We start from the raw sequence: 15,720 nt of genomic DNA on the forward strand, positions 1-15,720 counted from the left end.
AATGCATCGATTACGTCATGATGATATGCGATTACGTCATCATCTCGTTGCAGAAGACGGCGAGTGCTTTATTTTTATTTTATTGCATTGTTCAAATCAAATCTTTTCAATTAATGCAGACGTTGAAATAATAACTAAAGTTTAGATTTATATGGTACGAATCAATGCATCAACCAATTACGCGACACATCACCGGAACTAATTAGCCACGAGACATGCTAAGCAGACCAATTTAAATGTCTCATAATCCCAAGGTTTATTTTCTTGCTTTGTTAAATGAAGTAGGAGGAGGGTGGGGGGGGGGGTGGGGGTGGGGTGAAGTGCGCTCATTCCACAATATATTGTTCATACTTATAAAATATTCATACCCTTCCTATCGTTATTACATATGAGTGTAAAACCATGTATATGCCGACTTCGTAAAACAATGCGTTGCAAATGTGATTGATAATAACAGCGAACCGCTTTTTGCCAATTTCGTTGTTTTTTTTTCAATTTATAATTTCTATAGAATTTATATTGACAGATCCATTCTTTCTATTCCAAAGATTCTCATGCCTTGTTCAAAAACCTCCAAATTCAGATAAGGCTGCTTTTCACATAATAAGAACATTTTCCACTCTAAGAGTTATGTGGTCACAGCATTGTGGTATGTTATACTCCAGGTGCTAAACCAGTTAACGTTCACATTAATCAACATTTTCAAAAACATCGGTGAGTTTGTGTTTGATTCCATAGCCGGCTAAAGTAAGATCTTTTGCACCCACGCAGAAGAAATCCACGCAGTTCCCATCTGAAATGATATCCCAAATTGTAAATCCGAAAAAAAGCTTAGCATGTAAATTAGAAAAAGCCACCCGATATGAAGTGTAAGTTATAAGTCATTCAACTTCTCCTACATGCATTTGTGGCTGATCAGCGTGATAACTGCATTCCAAGCCGAACTTATAAAATTATAATGAAAAAATGTTTGTATCTAAATTAATCGTGCTTGAAATTAACAGCTATATATATTCAGATGCTTTGAGCATGTCCTCCAACGCCCTTGAAAATGTCAGAATCACCATATGTTAATACATTTAATGAAAATGATTGAATTACTCTTAAATTAATGCAGATACTTATAGTGCATTAAATGCATTAAATTTTACCAAATATGTTTAAACGTGTGGACCACGTAGGTGGAATCGCCTCCCCGGGTCCGCCCGCCCTGCTATTACGCCACTAAAATTAACAGCTTTAATATATATTCAAATGCTTTGAGCATGTCCTCCAACACTCTTGAAAATGTCAGATCACCATATGTTAATACATTTAATGAAAATGATTGAATTACTCTTAAATTAATGCAGATACTTATAGTGGTGGCTATGTGTCTATCATTAAAGTTTACAAAATATGTATAAATATGTGGACCACGTAGGTGGAATCGGCTCCCCGGTTCCGCCACGCCCCTGAGTCATCCAGTGCAACCGAGTTGGAAAAAAATTCGAATGATCCCGAGTTCTTTTGTTTTTTAAAGAAGATTCACCCAAATAGAGCTTGGGCACGAATGACCAAACAACTTGGTCCACTTTCAACTCTAGTCCCCTTACATCGAGACTTTACCTGTGTGGTAATCATGACGGTGTTAACATCAAGTGAGGTAAAACGAGGTCCTTCGCGATAGGGGAATAGAAAGGTACTATGTATGATCTCGAGCAAAGGTCGGTGAGCGATCTATATTGCCAAAAAAAAAAAAACACAAGAAGAAAACACTCCGTTATTTGAGAAGTTTTATAGCTGCATGAACTCTTGGCTCCAGTCCGATGCCAAGTCCCGAGTATTTTTGCCATGTCCACCTGATCCTGGTGCATGGGAAGGGTGATAATTCCCCATTCTGAAAACACTAACTGAGCTCATTATATTTGCCTCCTCGCACAGCCGATTCATATGCTAGTTTATTATACTACTGTACTGTAATATTTAAAAAAATATATATATATATATATATAAAATTGTTATCATAATATATCACTGTACAGTGTTATATTATATGCAACAATATTATTGTGGATGTTTTATAATATGATACAATATGATTGTATGATACCATGTGAATGGGGTGCCTCGTATAGGTACAAACCGTGCGCCCACGTTACTTGTCTGTCAGGTTTTTTACACATAATGTAAAGGAAAATGTAATCTGGTTTGTACGTCACTGCAAATCTATGTCAATCCAAATCTAATTTTTTGTTATGTAAACTTTCCGATGAACACACGCTCTATTTGTGCCGCCCCCCCCCCCCCCCAAGGAAGGCATTTCTGCCCTTTGTCATGAGAGTGTTAACTTACAGAATCATTCATTTTGTCTTCAAGAATATCTGTTTTCCGAGATGAAATCCGCAATAAAATCTTCCGTTCAAGCGTTACATAAATTCTGACGTCATCATCGTTTAATGACGTCATAAAGAAGGACATAAATGTAAAGCAATACACCACCGGCAAAGTGAATCTTTTATAACTCAATTTATTTTTATATTTTTCAAACAGATCTTCCCGCGTAAATGCGTCCACATAACGTCAAGCTTACGGGAGTGTCTGAATGTCAATAAAATTCCAAATATAATTTGTCGATGTTCTGTAAAAGGGCAGGACGTAATGGTGGTATCATTTGTTATTATTGTTTGCATATTAGTTGGTAAAGGTTTGCTACCAGCCAAGGTCGAAACAACCCTCACGAAGGAAATTGTATTATATATTTTCATACATTTAATATATATATATATATATATATATATATATATATATATATATATATATATAAATATATATATAAATATATATATATATTATATATATATATATGTTTATATATATATATTAATATATTTATATATTATATATATATATATATACATATATACATATATATATATGTATATATATATATATATATTATATATTAATATATTTATATATTTTATATATATATATATATATATACATATATATATATATATATATATATATATATATATATATGTATATATATATTAATATATTTATATATTTTATATATATATATGCAAAAAAATGTACTCACTTTTTTTGTGCCCAACAGCCTGTAGCAGAATATTTGAGGTACAAAAAAAGGCTAATAAACGTTTAATATTCTTGTTGAACTGAATTAGATCGCAAAGGCAAAACAAAAACAAAACACCCTAAAAAAAAAAACCTGAAACCCACCCCTTGTTCCGGTCTTCCGAGGCCCTCTTCCTCTCCACTTCCATCCATTTCACTGTTCTCCTGCCCACAGTTCTTTACAAGTCTTGGATTTACAGCCTGAGGCAAGACAAATTTCATTCCTGACAATAATTTGTCGTCTCGTTTTATATCCTTTTTATCTTACATGGAGGTTTATACATGTCTTCAAATTCTCTTGTATTTTCCCCTTCTCTTTATAATTCCTTTCTCTCGGAGTTTAGTGACTTTAATCCTGCACTAGCATGCCGAAAGGGTAAATTTGCAAGTATTAGATGACGAGTTATTCATTTCAGTAAGTAAGATGATTTCTAAAATTAGGAAAAGTTTAGAATCAAATATCGCTGCTGAATGCTTTTTGATATATATATTTCTGAAATATTGATGGAATGAAATATTTAGAGTGCTGTGGTCGTGAATCTATGACTGGGGTATTCTTAACGCGATACGTACAATAATATTCTCATTTTGATATTCATCAAAAATTTTTTTTTTTACTGCAAGACTATCTTGGGCTTATAGTAAACCTGCTTCGAGCGGGGTTTTTTTGTTGTATCTCAGTCACAATTTTAACAACTTTACCGACCCCCGTAAGAAAGAAAATATAAGTCCCTAAATAAAGATGATGTTGATAAATTAAAACACCCATGCACCAAGACTTTTTCCATTTTAATAACTCAGTATTACCGATGGGGACGGGTATGGATTCTGCTTGATTTTGATATAATTATCTGACCACGAAGCATTTTTTATAACTAATATTAATGATATGCAAAACATACCAAATGTATACGTTTCCACATTTTCGACCCTTATTCTATTTCACCTGAAGCAAAATTGTCTATTGTGTCAAGGACTTTGTTTCCGTAGTGCATATGATCATGCATATTCACAAAATTAGTTCAAAACAAACAACATTAATTTAACATAGAATAAAACAGATATGAATTCTGATAATAAACCCCCCCCCCCCTCCCCTAACTAAAAAAGGTACCATATCTTCGACTTTTCATCCGCCTTTAACACTATCCAACCACATATACTTGCCAATAAGCTCATTGAAATGAAAGTCCCGATCGGCCTTGTTCAATGGATAATGAGCTACCTCACAAACCGTTCGCAATCCGTTAATCTCAGCCCAACCTGCCGCTCCAGGATTACCTCTTCTAATACTGGGGCGCCCCAAGGTACAGTTCTGGCACCGTTTCTATTCACGCTATATACGTATGATGCCAGATCCTCGGAGAAAGGGTGCTCACTTATTAAATTTGCTGATGACACTGCCTTGGTGGGATTAATCAACGGGTCTGAGGACAGTGCCTACCACAACCAAATACAGTCTTTCGTTCAATACTGCGACTCGAATTTCCTGGAACTGAACGTTACCAAGACGAAAGAAATGGTGATCGACTTCCGGCGGAATGCTAATCCCCCACCACCAGCCATTATTAAGGGAACTCCAGTCAAACGTGTCGAGTCAAATGTATACCTTGGCGTGACTTTGAACAATGATTTATCATGGGGGGATCATATTGATACCATTGTTAAGAAATTGAATTCCCGACTTTATTGCCTCAGGAAAATGTCAAACTTTAATGTTCGCTCTGAAATTTTGGAAATGTTTTATAATGCTACAATTTGTGGGGTCTGGCGTTATTGTCTTATATGCTGGGGTGGAAATGTAGTTAATTCGGAAAGAGATCGCATCGATGGAATTAAAAAGAAAGCGGAGGAGGTGATCGGTACTTCCCAGCCTACGGTAGACGAAGTTTATTAATGCTTACTCCAGAGTAAACTTGACACTGTGTGGGGGGACAGTGCCCACCCACTCCATGACCATCTCCATGACAGTTGCATGAGCAGGAGCAGTGGGAGACTGAGACTCCCATGCTTGAAAACCAACAGACACCGTAATTCATTCATCCCATGTGCAATTCAACTTTTCAACAGCAATCTCCAACGTTAATTTCTTACCCTCTTACTATATTATCTGTACAGTCTTATATTTTTCTATCATTTGAGAATTTTTATAGTACGTGCGAGTACACGAATTTCCACTTTGGATCAATCAAGTTTTACTTACTTACTTACTTACATATTTATATCGATGTCATTCAAATAAGTAATATATGTCATTATTTATCATGTTACGAGGGCCCATTGTAGCCTAACGCTAGTCACTGCTAGTGAGAAACCTAATGTTATAATGTGGAGAGTAATTGAAATTGCCTACGTGATAAATCAGTATTTGAGAAATTAGGTCGGGTTAACGTCAGGATGTTATTTATGTAATGAACAATGCACGATTGTTCTGGTATATTCCTTATGATGACGCGCTGGTCACGGGTTAACATCGGTTTACGTGAGATCGCGTGTAAGCTGTGCACATCTTCGTGGATTCTCTGGAATCTTCGCGAGGTGTGCGAAGGACTTCCGCGAAACGTAGAGACCGGGTCGCATTGTTACTCAGGTGTATCGAGAAGGCTCTGGAGGATTCTTGACATGGCGAATCGTATATAAACCCGCCCAGATCGGAGAGTTTCTCAGTTTCTGTACGAATACAAGCGACGACACATATTATACCATTCTACTATATATCGTCAGTGCTCAACTACCATTAGTTTCTGAGGGATTGAGATATCGATACTAAGATTGATTCTACACTTCCATTCAGAAGTTTGAAGAGGACTTTGCTGTGAAAATACAGTTTTCCAGTCTTTATTTCGGAGAAGGTGAAGAATTTCTGTCTCCGTTCACTCTAATAAAGGCCGGTTCAATTTTTTGAACCTTTTCCCGGTTCAGAATATTTCGAACCGATTCGGTTCATATTGACCCCGGTTCTGTTCATCCCTCAAGGATCATTTTCAAACCAGTTCAAACGTTTACGGTTCAATAACTCGTTTAGAGGTATGATTGGCTTGTTTATATCACGTGTATGCAGATGTTGGCCTGCAGCATATGTATGTGTCGCGTCGGTAGAATTTAACTGCATTTACGCGGCAACTGTATATCAGCCCTAACTTTAGACGACTGTATCACCCGCCGTTATCCTGTTTTTTCGTGTTCGTTCGGTGTTGTTGTAGCTTGTGTTTCTCCGAAATTTTGAAGTTCATGGATTTCGTTGAAGAAAAACTTCGTGAGTGGGGCCTAGAGAGATTCCTGCCAGCCTTTCAAGGTAATTTTTTATAAACATTAGAGCGGCGCTAGGCCGAACGCCTAGCCTAACGTTGTTGCCGTACTTACTTGTTGCTGCAACAAGTGTAGGCTACACACAGTAAAGCACTTGAGTTGTAGGCCTAGCCTAACGTTACGTTAGGGCCTCCATTAACCCTTTCCAGGCCAGCCCTAACATGTACAGTGTGCATTGGCTAGCCAGAGCACTTTTCAAATATTTTAATACTGTCAAACAGTTTCAGGAAATTATTTATAGAAAAAAATTGGTTGCTTGGATTCATTCGAGGTCTAGGCCTAGGCCTACATCATTTTTGAAGATAAAGACCTTGTCTTTCCATTTCTGGAGGTGAAAATGAGCTAGGCCTAGTAAATGATGTCACACCAATCCAAGATGGCCGCCGAAATTAAAAATGGTGGACAAAATTATACTGATGTTGCACTTAGCACCAGGGCTTTAGGTAGGATTGTGCTGGTACTGGCAGTGGTAGGGTGTGGTTTATGGAAAGCAGGGTGTTGCACTTGTTGAACGCTTTGCGCAATAGCGTGGGGTCAAGGGGCCCGCTTATGAAGCGAAATGAAGCGATTTGGTGCACTTTACAGGCCTGAGATGGCGTTAAAATGTGCTCTGAAAGTGCAATTTTTTGGGGAGCAATATTAGTTTTAGCAAGAAATAAGACATACTGTACATAAAATGAATAAAAGGTTTTAAAAGAAATTACCTTGTCTTAAATGTTGACCTCTGTCAAAAATGTATGTATAGTAAATTATAGTACACTAGTACAGGTAAAGGCTTTGTCATGGCTTAAGATGTTAAAAAACAACTTTAAATAATAATGAATCGTAACATATTTTTATGTAAACTGCAATTTTTTTATTTTGCTCTTTGCATTTTACTTGTCTCATAACTTATTAATTTATTAAAAGAAAATAAAACGTCGAGAAGAAACTCCACTATTTCCAATGCACCAATTCACATTCTTTAAAATATCATTGAGCCATGTCCGGTTGAAATTATAAAACCAGCAACAAAATCAATTTTTATCGCGCCCGTTGTCAGTTTGCACACCATAAACTGCGCGAAAGTAGTTTAAACCTACCACAGAAAATCTTTAATTATTTCACATAATTACAACACAGGTACATAAAGGTATTCAAACTGTACTACAAAAATTAAATTCAGTCAGCAAAACAGCCTGAATGAGTGAAGGTTAACCGTTTTTCGAAGTTAGGCTCCCAGTTTAGGCTAAGCATTTAGTACCCTATTGCTATCTTTGGGGCGGTAAAGTGCGCAAACTTACGTCGGTTGACAAGCAACAATAAAATTTCGTCCACCAACCTCTAATAAACTATCTATCGTTAAATCGACAGGTGGCTTGCTTGGCCTAGCCTGGGCCCTAGACCTACAAAAGGACGTAAAGTTATGCATTGCGCCATGAAAATAGCATCACCTAACCGGTACTTTCAGCCTACATACTTCGGTTAGAATGAGTTGTTCTAACCGCTCAGTGACCCCATCTTTTAGACATAAATTATACCATACCTTAGTAAAAAAGTGAAGCATAGTCCGTTTCATTTTGCAAGCCTGCGTTCTGGACTTCTCGTTACGAAAAAAATGTCTCCGACTGACACTGTTCGACTCGATAAAAATTCGGCCTATAGCTTGGCTTAGTAAATAATAGTACCATACCTTGCGAATTTTATGTGTTCCGTCCTGGAATCTCCCAGCGGATCTCTTAACATTCCAATCCGCGAGGCCAGATGATTTATATACACAACTTTTAATTGGTTGCTGAAGTTGGTTTATCTCCGTACAAAAAAACCCATCCTAACCGGGGAAAAAAAACGAGCCACTCCAACTGGTGATGGGTGATATATACAGATTTGGACTGTGATCTATCATATGCAACAGTGTCTGTTTCTTGATCGAGGGAAACTACACACTATATCAACGGGGGTTAACTTCGTGTTGGTCGTCGAGCAAAAAATTTACATCGCCACTCGCGATTTTGTTTTTCATGGTACAGTTAGGCCTTGCCGTATGTTGTTGTATCCGGGACTCTTTGTATTTTTATTACGCACGTGGTAACATTTTTGAGAAATGTCACATCGCTCGACGCTCGGTGTATGAAGAATGTACATAGTTTTTCTGTGAATTCCATAATTTTGTGCAAGTAGTAACGGCAGCTGTGTTTTTTCGTTATTATATATTTATATATTTATTTTTGAACAACTCAATTTAGCACGGCTTGGTACAATATAGTAAGGCCGTGTTAGGGATTATAGGCCGTGTTTTTTGTTAGTTAGGCCGTGCCAAACACGGCCGCGCGTCCGACTGGCAGGGGAGAGCGGATGGCCGTGTAGTACGGATCTGAACTCTGGATCTTAGGATAGCTGGTTCGGGTCCTCCTTGGGGCTTTTCGGTGTGTCTCATCGTCGCTCAGTTGAGTTAGTTCAGTACCCTGTAAAATTTTATCTCTGCTTCAGCAAATTGCGACACCCCCCACCCCCCCCCCCCCTCCTGGCCGCTGTCAGTTGGTGCAAGCTAGAGAATATCATCTCCTCATTTTATCAAGCGGTTAGCTCAAATGGTAGAGCACCCGCTTTCGCCTGAAATTCAAACCCAGAACAAGTCTTGCTGAAGACTTTAAAAATGGAACATACTGCCAGCGTTCATGGTGCTCAGCATTAAGTACAGAGTATGAAAGACGAACCAGTGATGGAAAAAGATGGCGCAGATAAAACCATGACGAGTTAAAAGTGAGCTCAACTTAAGAACCAAACCTTTCATTTTAATTCATGAACCCTTCAATTCCGGACCACAATTTGGAGCTTCTTTGAAGGCCGCTAGTCTGTTTAATGGGAATTATTCTTTATCTTTCCTAAGATATGCCTGAGGATGCTGACATGACTGCTATGATTAACTGGCTAAAGCACCACAATGCACCTGCACAACAGGTCACTGAAATGATGAAGCAGACTTGCCGGTACCGTGCTAACAAGATACGGACTGAAAAAGAAAGGCCGCTGCGTGAGCTATTGAAGGAATATCCACGGCTCATCGATACGGATGGAATGGTAAGTGTGACAAATTTCAGTAAATCATAGGAGCATTGGCCAGAAAGACCCCTAACTGCACCAAACTTTTGCCTATAAACACTGGTCTACTCTTGGTGATCAACCACAAGGGTATCTACCTACCTGCATCAACTATGAGCTATGAAACTATCTTGGCGGTCTACTCCCATGTTTTTTCACTGCAACATCCCCATACTTTTCAAAATGTTACAAGTAGTTTCTCGAGTTAGACATTAACTAGTCGGAGAAAATAAATTTATTACACTGGGTGGTTTTTACTTCTTTGTGACTTTGTTCAGCCTGGTTGCCCTATTTTATGACCATTTTGTTGTCACGAATAAACAATTCTGTGCCCCTTCACTTGCCCGACAAAGAATACGCATACTATGAGGAGGCCTCTTAGTAGGCTTCTGCACAGCGTTTGGCTAGTTCGTAGAGTCAATCAAACTTCATTGAGCGGCTAATATAGTGGTTAAATCTTGGCTTCCAAAATTCTGAGGGTGGACTGCTGACATGCCAGACATTATAAAGTGCACTTGGTTGTCTGCCAGTTGGCATGCCATAAACTGCATAAAATGCCAAACCGCATCGGGGGTGTTCAAAGAATCAGACAGCTACGCCAGTTAAAAGGTCTACGTGAACTATGAATGATCTGTGACAATTCATGTCACCCTGGGGCACGAAGGGTTAAATATTGGCGCAAAATGTATGTGATCTGTTTAGAATTACAACATGTTTTCCCGTTGTGCTATCTGTTACAGGTAGAGCAGGATTTCAGGATTCTGTTCCCGGAGCTGTGCGATTCCCTCTATATGAAGTGGCCGGGATTCTGTACAAAAGTCATACAGTATGCCGACCGGCAACTGAAGTGGAGACCCCTGTTGAACTTACGTGGGATGACAGATGGGGGTGAGTAAAGCATTATCTCAACTATAACGTTTTCCCTGGCAGGAGACCTCTTAGCATGTGATATATTTCTACCACACTTGTATGGTGAGCTCTTCTATCAGGTTGTGTTCATCAAACAACCTGAGAGCGTTAAGGGGCATGTGTTCTAACTAACTTGTTGGTGGTGGTTACATTCCTTCCCACCCAACCCCCTATAATTGTGTAATGTTATTAAGATTATTCCTAGAGCTGTACAATGCACCCATTCCTTTGTTCCATGGAACCACTAAATTGTAATCACTTGCTAATGGAGAGCGGTTTGTATATTTGGTGTATAACTTTCGAACCAATTCTCAGCACTTTTTGTCGATCAGATGCTCTCCAATAGCCTAATTTCTCAAATTGCTAGCCTTCTTGTTTCTTTGTAGTCTTCATATTTATTAGCAGCCTTTGTGTGAACGACTGACAACAGATTATTTCTAGCTGAATGAATATTACTATGCAGGGACAAACTTACAGACCTGAAATGTTGGTATGTCGCACAATATCGGCAACTCCATGTTGCAACAATTGACAGTGTCCAGTTGGTTTGGTTGGAGTTTATTTCCTGTTGGTAGGCCTTGAACTCGCACTGCAAACATTATTTTTTTCTGAAGTTTTATTTTCATAACATATGCAATGGCAATTGTATAATTGTTTCCTTGTATTACAGATGACGAGGAATCTAACGTTGCACTTCAACTTTTGGGCCTCCTCTTCCCTACTGGAAGTCAGCGGACAGCTGGAAGAAAAGGGCCCGACAAGAGAGCAACAGTAGAAGAAGCTCTTCAGTCTTTCATTCAAATTGAGGAGGTGAGACATGAATCGCTCTTCTGTATTTGGAAAGTAGTTTATTTTCATCTTGTGCTTTATGTACTATAGCAATGTATGATGCGTGCTTGACATGATGATGGTACGATAGGTACTGCTGTTTGTGACAGAGAAGCTGGTCATTGTGAGTGAGTGCCAGTGTAAGGCTTGGGACCTATAAGGTTTTTTGATGATGGAATGTACTCTGCAGTACAATTTTGACATGGAGATTGCATAGAAACAGACAGACCACACCTTGAATGAATCGGTAATGCTTAATGTCCAAATGTCATTCAAAGTGTGAATGGAGACATTGTTTGAAATGGGTTTTATTCATTCATTTTTTTCATTCAAGGCTAAGATTGCCACAAAGTGCCCTTCAGGATAATTGATATGTGCAACAGCCTATGCCAGTAATGTGGGGAAGAAATCCACAATTAGTATGTCATCAGCATCTGTCATTAATATAACTCGTATTTTAGTGGCAATTGCTTTTCCCCACCCCACCCCTAAAGCAATGTTGTGGGTGAAGGAAACATCTGCAACCTACCTGACGGGTAACCCGGTACCCTCGTTCCATTATTCTACCCGATGCAATCACTACTTATTAGGGATATCGCTCTTTCTAAAGACTGGAAGGTGTCGATCAATATGCAGTGGCGGGAGTGTGGCTTAGCGGTACAGTGCCTGCTTTGCATGCGAGAGGTCCCCGGTTCGATTCCTGCCTGTCAATTCTGGGTAAATTTTCCAGAGGTGGCTGCAACTGCAGTTGTGATGGACGAGGTCTTCGACTTGAATTCCTGGTTCTGCCGAGGTCTGGTGGACTTGTGAAATGGTTGGGGTTGGTGAACGGGGCTCTTGAAATAAGTCTCGCTCATCAGCTGTAAGCAGTGACGCTGGACAGCTCCCGCTCCTCCGGGTTCTGAGAAAGTGGTCAGCTCCTGGAGTGCACTGTCGTCCGTCGGATGGGGACGTTAAATGGCGGTCCCAAGAGCAGGATGGGATTGGATTGGTTACACCCCTGCCTCGACGTCTGGGCACTCTTCGAAAAGAGAAGGCGAGTTATCATCCACGCCCAAAACCAGCCAAGGTTCCTCGATGAGCCTTCAGGCTTTCTGAACCCTTAGTAACTAAACTAATATATTTTGTTCTATTGTCTTCCAGATTGGTACCAACATACCCACATTTTTGGAGGGGAACAAACAGACGCAGCCGTTCATCCTAGCCCTTGGGGAGAGAAAGTCTCCGGAACAGTTGTTTGTAGTGGTTGAAGGACAGACAGTCTCATGCAGTAGCTTATTGCATGCAGTGGACGTGTGTTTCAAGCTTTTTTATTTGTTAGACGTCCACTACCCATGGCAATGCTCCAATACGTGGGATTTTGTCCAGAAGTTTATATATGGGATAGGAGATGGCAAAGGGAAAGGACGTAGTGCCTCGGCAGTCACACTGCTTTGTAACTATCTGAAGGCAAAATAGGGCACATAGGAGTGAATGCTTCGATCAGGAACCTTGCATTGGGTTCTACAATTTAATTGTTCATATTTAGTTGTTGTTAGGCCAAGTAAAAAATAAACATGTTTCTCGTCCCCGCCCGCTTCCATTTTTGGGGACGCGTTTTTTCTATTATTTTTTATTCATGACAACTTGGGGTCAAACCAGGAAAATAGGCATATTTAAGCCTAAAAATATCAAAATTAAATAAAAATTGCAGAAATGATTTAAGTCATCCCTTAAAAAAAACCATTAAAACGTAGTATAGACAGTGACACCACATATTTGCATGATTTTCAACGACAAAATGCTCTTAACGTTTTTTCGAAATGGTCAGAAAATTCCAAATGCACAATCGAATGCGACAAAAAAAAATCACAAAACTGGTATGTGGCAATTACATACAAAAATCGTCATGACAAGCAATCTCGATTTGGTGAAAACCAGTTTTAAAATTCACACTATTTAGTAAAAGAAAAAGTATTCAAATACCCCATCAACTATATCCCTGTATTAAAAATTTATAACTCGCATTCGAGTAATTTATGACAAATAAACAAATTTCTTGTTTTTAAGCTTGGTTGGTTTGGTTCACAAAATCACAATTGGCCAGGCCCTAGACAAGGCTCAGCTAGTCCATGAAACTGTGGTTCGGTAATTGTACCTCATACATCAGTCACAAACCAGTATTCTTCTGATAAAACTGCCAGCATCAACTCGACGGCTCTCCTTTTGCGATTTGCGATTAGGGGCAAGGCTAAGCCTATTAATAGACCCTGAACATTTTGATTTGAAGTACATAGCCGCAGCTATCATCAGATAGTGCTCATTTTGATTTTATTATGAATTTGTAAGATTGAAATGCGTGATGGTTCAAAATTTAAAATGCGTAGCCATACATAACCTTGCACAGTCTCAAGCAGTGACGCCCCATCTCCTCCTCAGCTTAGAAAATTCGGACGGGAAACATGTTTTTTCTTCTACTTGGCCTTAACCTTCCGTTGTATATATACAGGGAGTCTGGGTAGAATTTGTTGTTAAGAAATTTTGAATTGGCATAAACTAAAATACTTACTGCACATCAATTATTGCAAAACAATTGATGAACGCAACCAGTGCCTCGAACATCTTGGAGACCTTGTTTTGGTGGACAGTGTTTTTCTGTAATTTCTGTAACATGTCTAATATGGACTAAATGAAAGATGATGCTCACATTGCTACCCTAATAGTTCCTTGGAGGCACAATGCTTGATTTAAATTTCATGGATGCAAATGCTATCATCAGAATTTCAGTATGAAGTGTTTGAAGGGTTGGATTTTCATGACTTTAAAGCTGTAGTTATTTAGTTGTAGTGTCTAATTGCACAGTTTAGTATCTAGTTATTTTGACATGGCATCGTAGCTGTGGTTTGTTCTTGATCACCACAGATTTTCCTTCAGATTTATTGTAATATATTGCACAGTTGAGTTACCATGGCAACATTCCATGGGGGGGTGTGGGGGTGGGAGTTAAGTATAATTGCACCAATTCTGGTCAATGCTTTAAAACTACAAATACACATTTATCTACAAACTCTCTAATGCCAAAAGAAAATATCCAATATCTTATTCGGAGTGCATCTTTTTCACTTTCTTGATAATAATCCTCCATGTCAACACGGCGCAAGTTGAATGTTGTTAAAAAATACACTTACATATGTGGGTAAAACTGTAGAACTACGACATGTGCAATCGCAGTGACACATCCCGTAAATGTAAATGAGAAAATCACTTAGTCTCAGAAACATTAATTGGAGGGATAATTCTGCCCCATTCATTCTTGGTTGGTAAATAATAGCCTCAAAATTGGTACACTGCCTGCCCAATGTTATCAAGCCGACCGCCCAAAAACATTTGTGGGCCTAGGCTAGGGCCTAACATTTTTCACTACAGACCAAATGTTGAATAGCCAAGGGCTCCCTTCTAACGTAACTGAACAAAATTCATCTGTTAACTTCAATAAATTTATTCAGTATGAAAATTACATGTTAAGTGCAAGTTTTGAAAACCAGTACAACTTTTGCTTTTGAAACCATAGTTACATACTTCACACTATTTTGCTATAGATGAAGTAATCCTATAAGAAATAAATAGTTAAACATAATGTTCTGAAGTTGCCCTTTTACTTGAACTGTTTTCTTATTTTTTAGGCATGACTGTAGAGATATTTTAGTTTGACCATGTGTTAGTCCTGTGTGGTTTATCACATGGTAAAATCAGTTTTGCCGTTGATGCCCTGCAACCAGTTGTCAATATCAAGGGTGTGTGAATGCAGCCAACTAGACGAGGGAAGAGCCATTTCCTGCAACCTACGCAGTATATGAAACCCAAAATCTTCTGATGCCCTCCGGGCCAACCGATGGTGGCACTCCACTTGGATAAGTCTTGTCGGCAGTCAATTTGTCCTGGGCAGAGAACCCTGCACCAGGGGTCAACAAATTTTGTCCATCGAGGGCAAGGTTGTGTACATTGCCAGGTCATAAGTGCTGCCCTCTGCCATACCTGAAATTTTCAAAACTCCTGTTTGTTTTTCTGATAGTTTTCTATTTTTTTTTCTAAACGCTCCTGACGGGTACTGAAGTTGCTCCTAATGGGGTACTGCACTTAACTGAGCAACGGGGAGATAAAGTGCCTTGCTCAAGGAAACAACACAGCGCCCCTGGATGGACTCGAACTCGCAATCCTATGATCTCAGGACTAGAGTCATTACCACTAGGCTATGTTACCACGATCCCCTGATAGTGATGCATTTGTTAATAAGATAATGGGACAACCATGACACACATTACTTCTTGTTCAGTCTTTCTAGTGATAAGCGCCTTCATATACCCCCTTTTTTTATACATGTATCTATATGGTTTCCCCTGGTAAATTGTGGTTGAATCTATGTTATATTTGCTAATGTGTAAGGCTATACTCTTCTAGGTTCTGAGAGTAACATGCAAATTTGGGAGGCAT

General features: G+C 39.0%; 1 protein-coding gene across 1 annotated transcript; it reads left to right on the plus strand.

The window, feature by feature from the left end:
- The first annotated feature begins 8,938 nt into the window (after window positions 1-8,938).
- LOC139974947 (uncharacterized) lies at window positions 8,939-14,866 on the plus strand. The gene is made up of 4 exons (XM_071982505.1): window positions 8,939-9,492; window positions 10,254-10,401; window positions 11,093-11,232; window positions 12,394-14,866. The coding sequence occupies exons 1-4, from the start codon at window positions 9,304-9,306 to the stop codon at window positions 12,706-12,708; spliced, it is 792 nt and encodes a 263-aa protein (XP_071838606.1). The 5' UTR covers window positions 8,939-9,303; the 3' UTR covers window positions 12,709-14,866.
- The last annotated feature ends 854 nt before the right edge of the window (window positions 14,867-15,720 follow it).

The sequence above is a fragment of the Apostichopus japonicus genome, chromosome 10 (assembly GCF_037975245.1).
Source record: "Apostichopus japonicus isolate 1M-3 chromosome 10, ASM3797524v1, whole genome shotgun sequence".
NCBI classification, from domain to species: Eukaryota; Metazoa; Echinodermata; class Holothuroidea; order Aspidochirotida; family Stichopodidae; genus Apostichopus; species Apostichopus japonicus.

Excerpts from the sequence above, each read along its gene's own strand:
- LOC139974947 (XM_071982505.1), top strand. The coding sequence starts at position 9,304 with ATGCCTGAGGATGCTGACATGACTGCTATGATTAACTGGCTAAAGCAC. Across the intron at positions 9,493-10,253 it reads TCATCGATACGGATGGAATG|GTAGAGCAGGATTTCAGGAT; the intron begins GTAAGTGTGACA and ends TATCTGTTACAG. Across the intron at positions 11,233-12,393 it reads CTTTCATTCAAATTGAGGAG|ATTGGTACCAACATACCCAC; the intron begins GTGAGACATGAA and ends ATTGTCTTCCAG.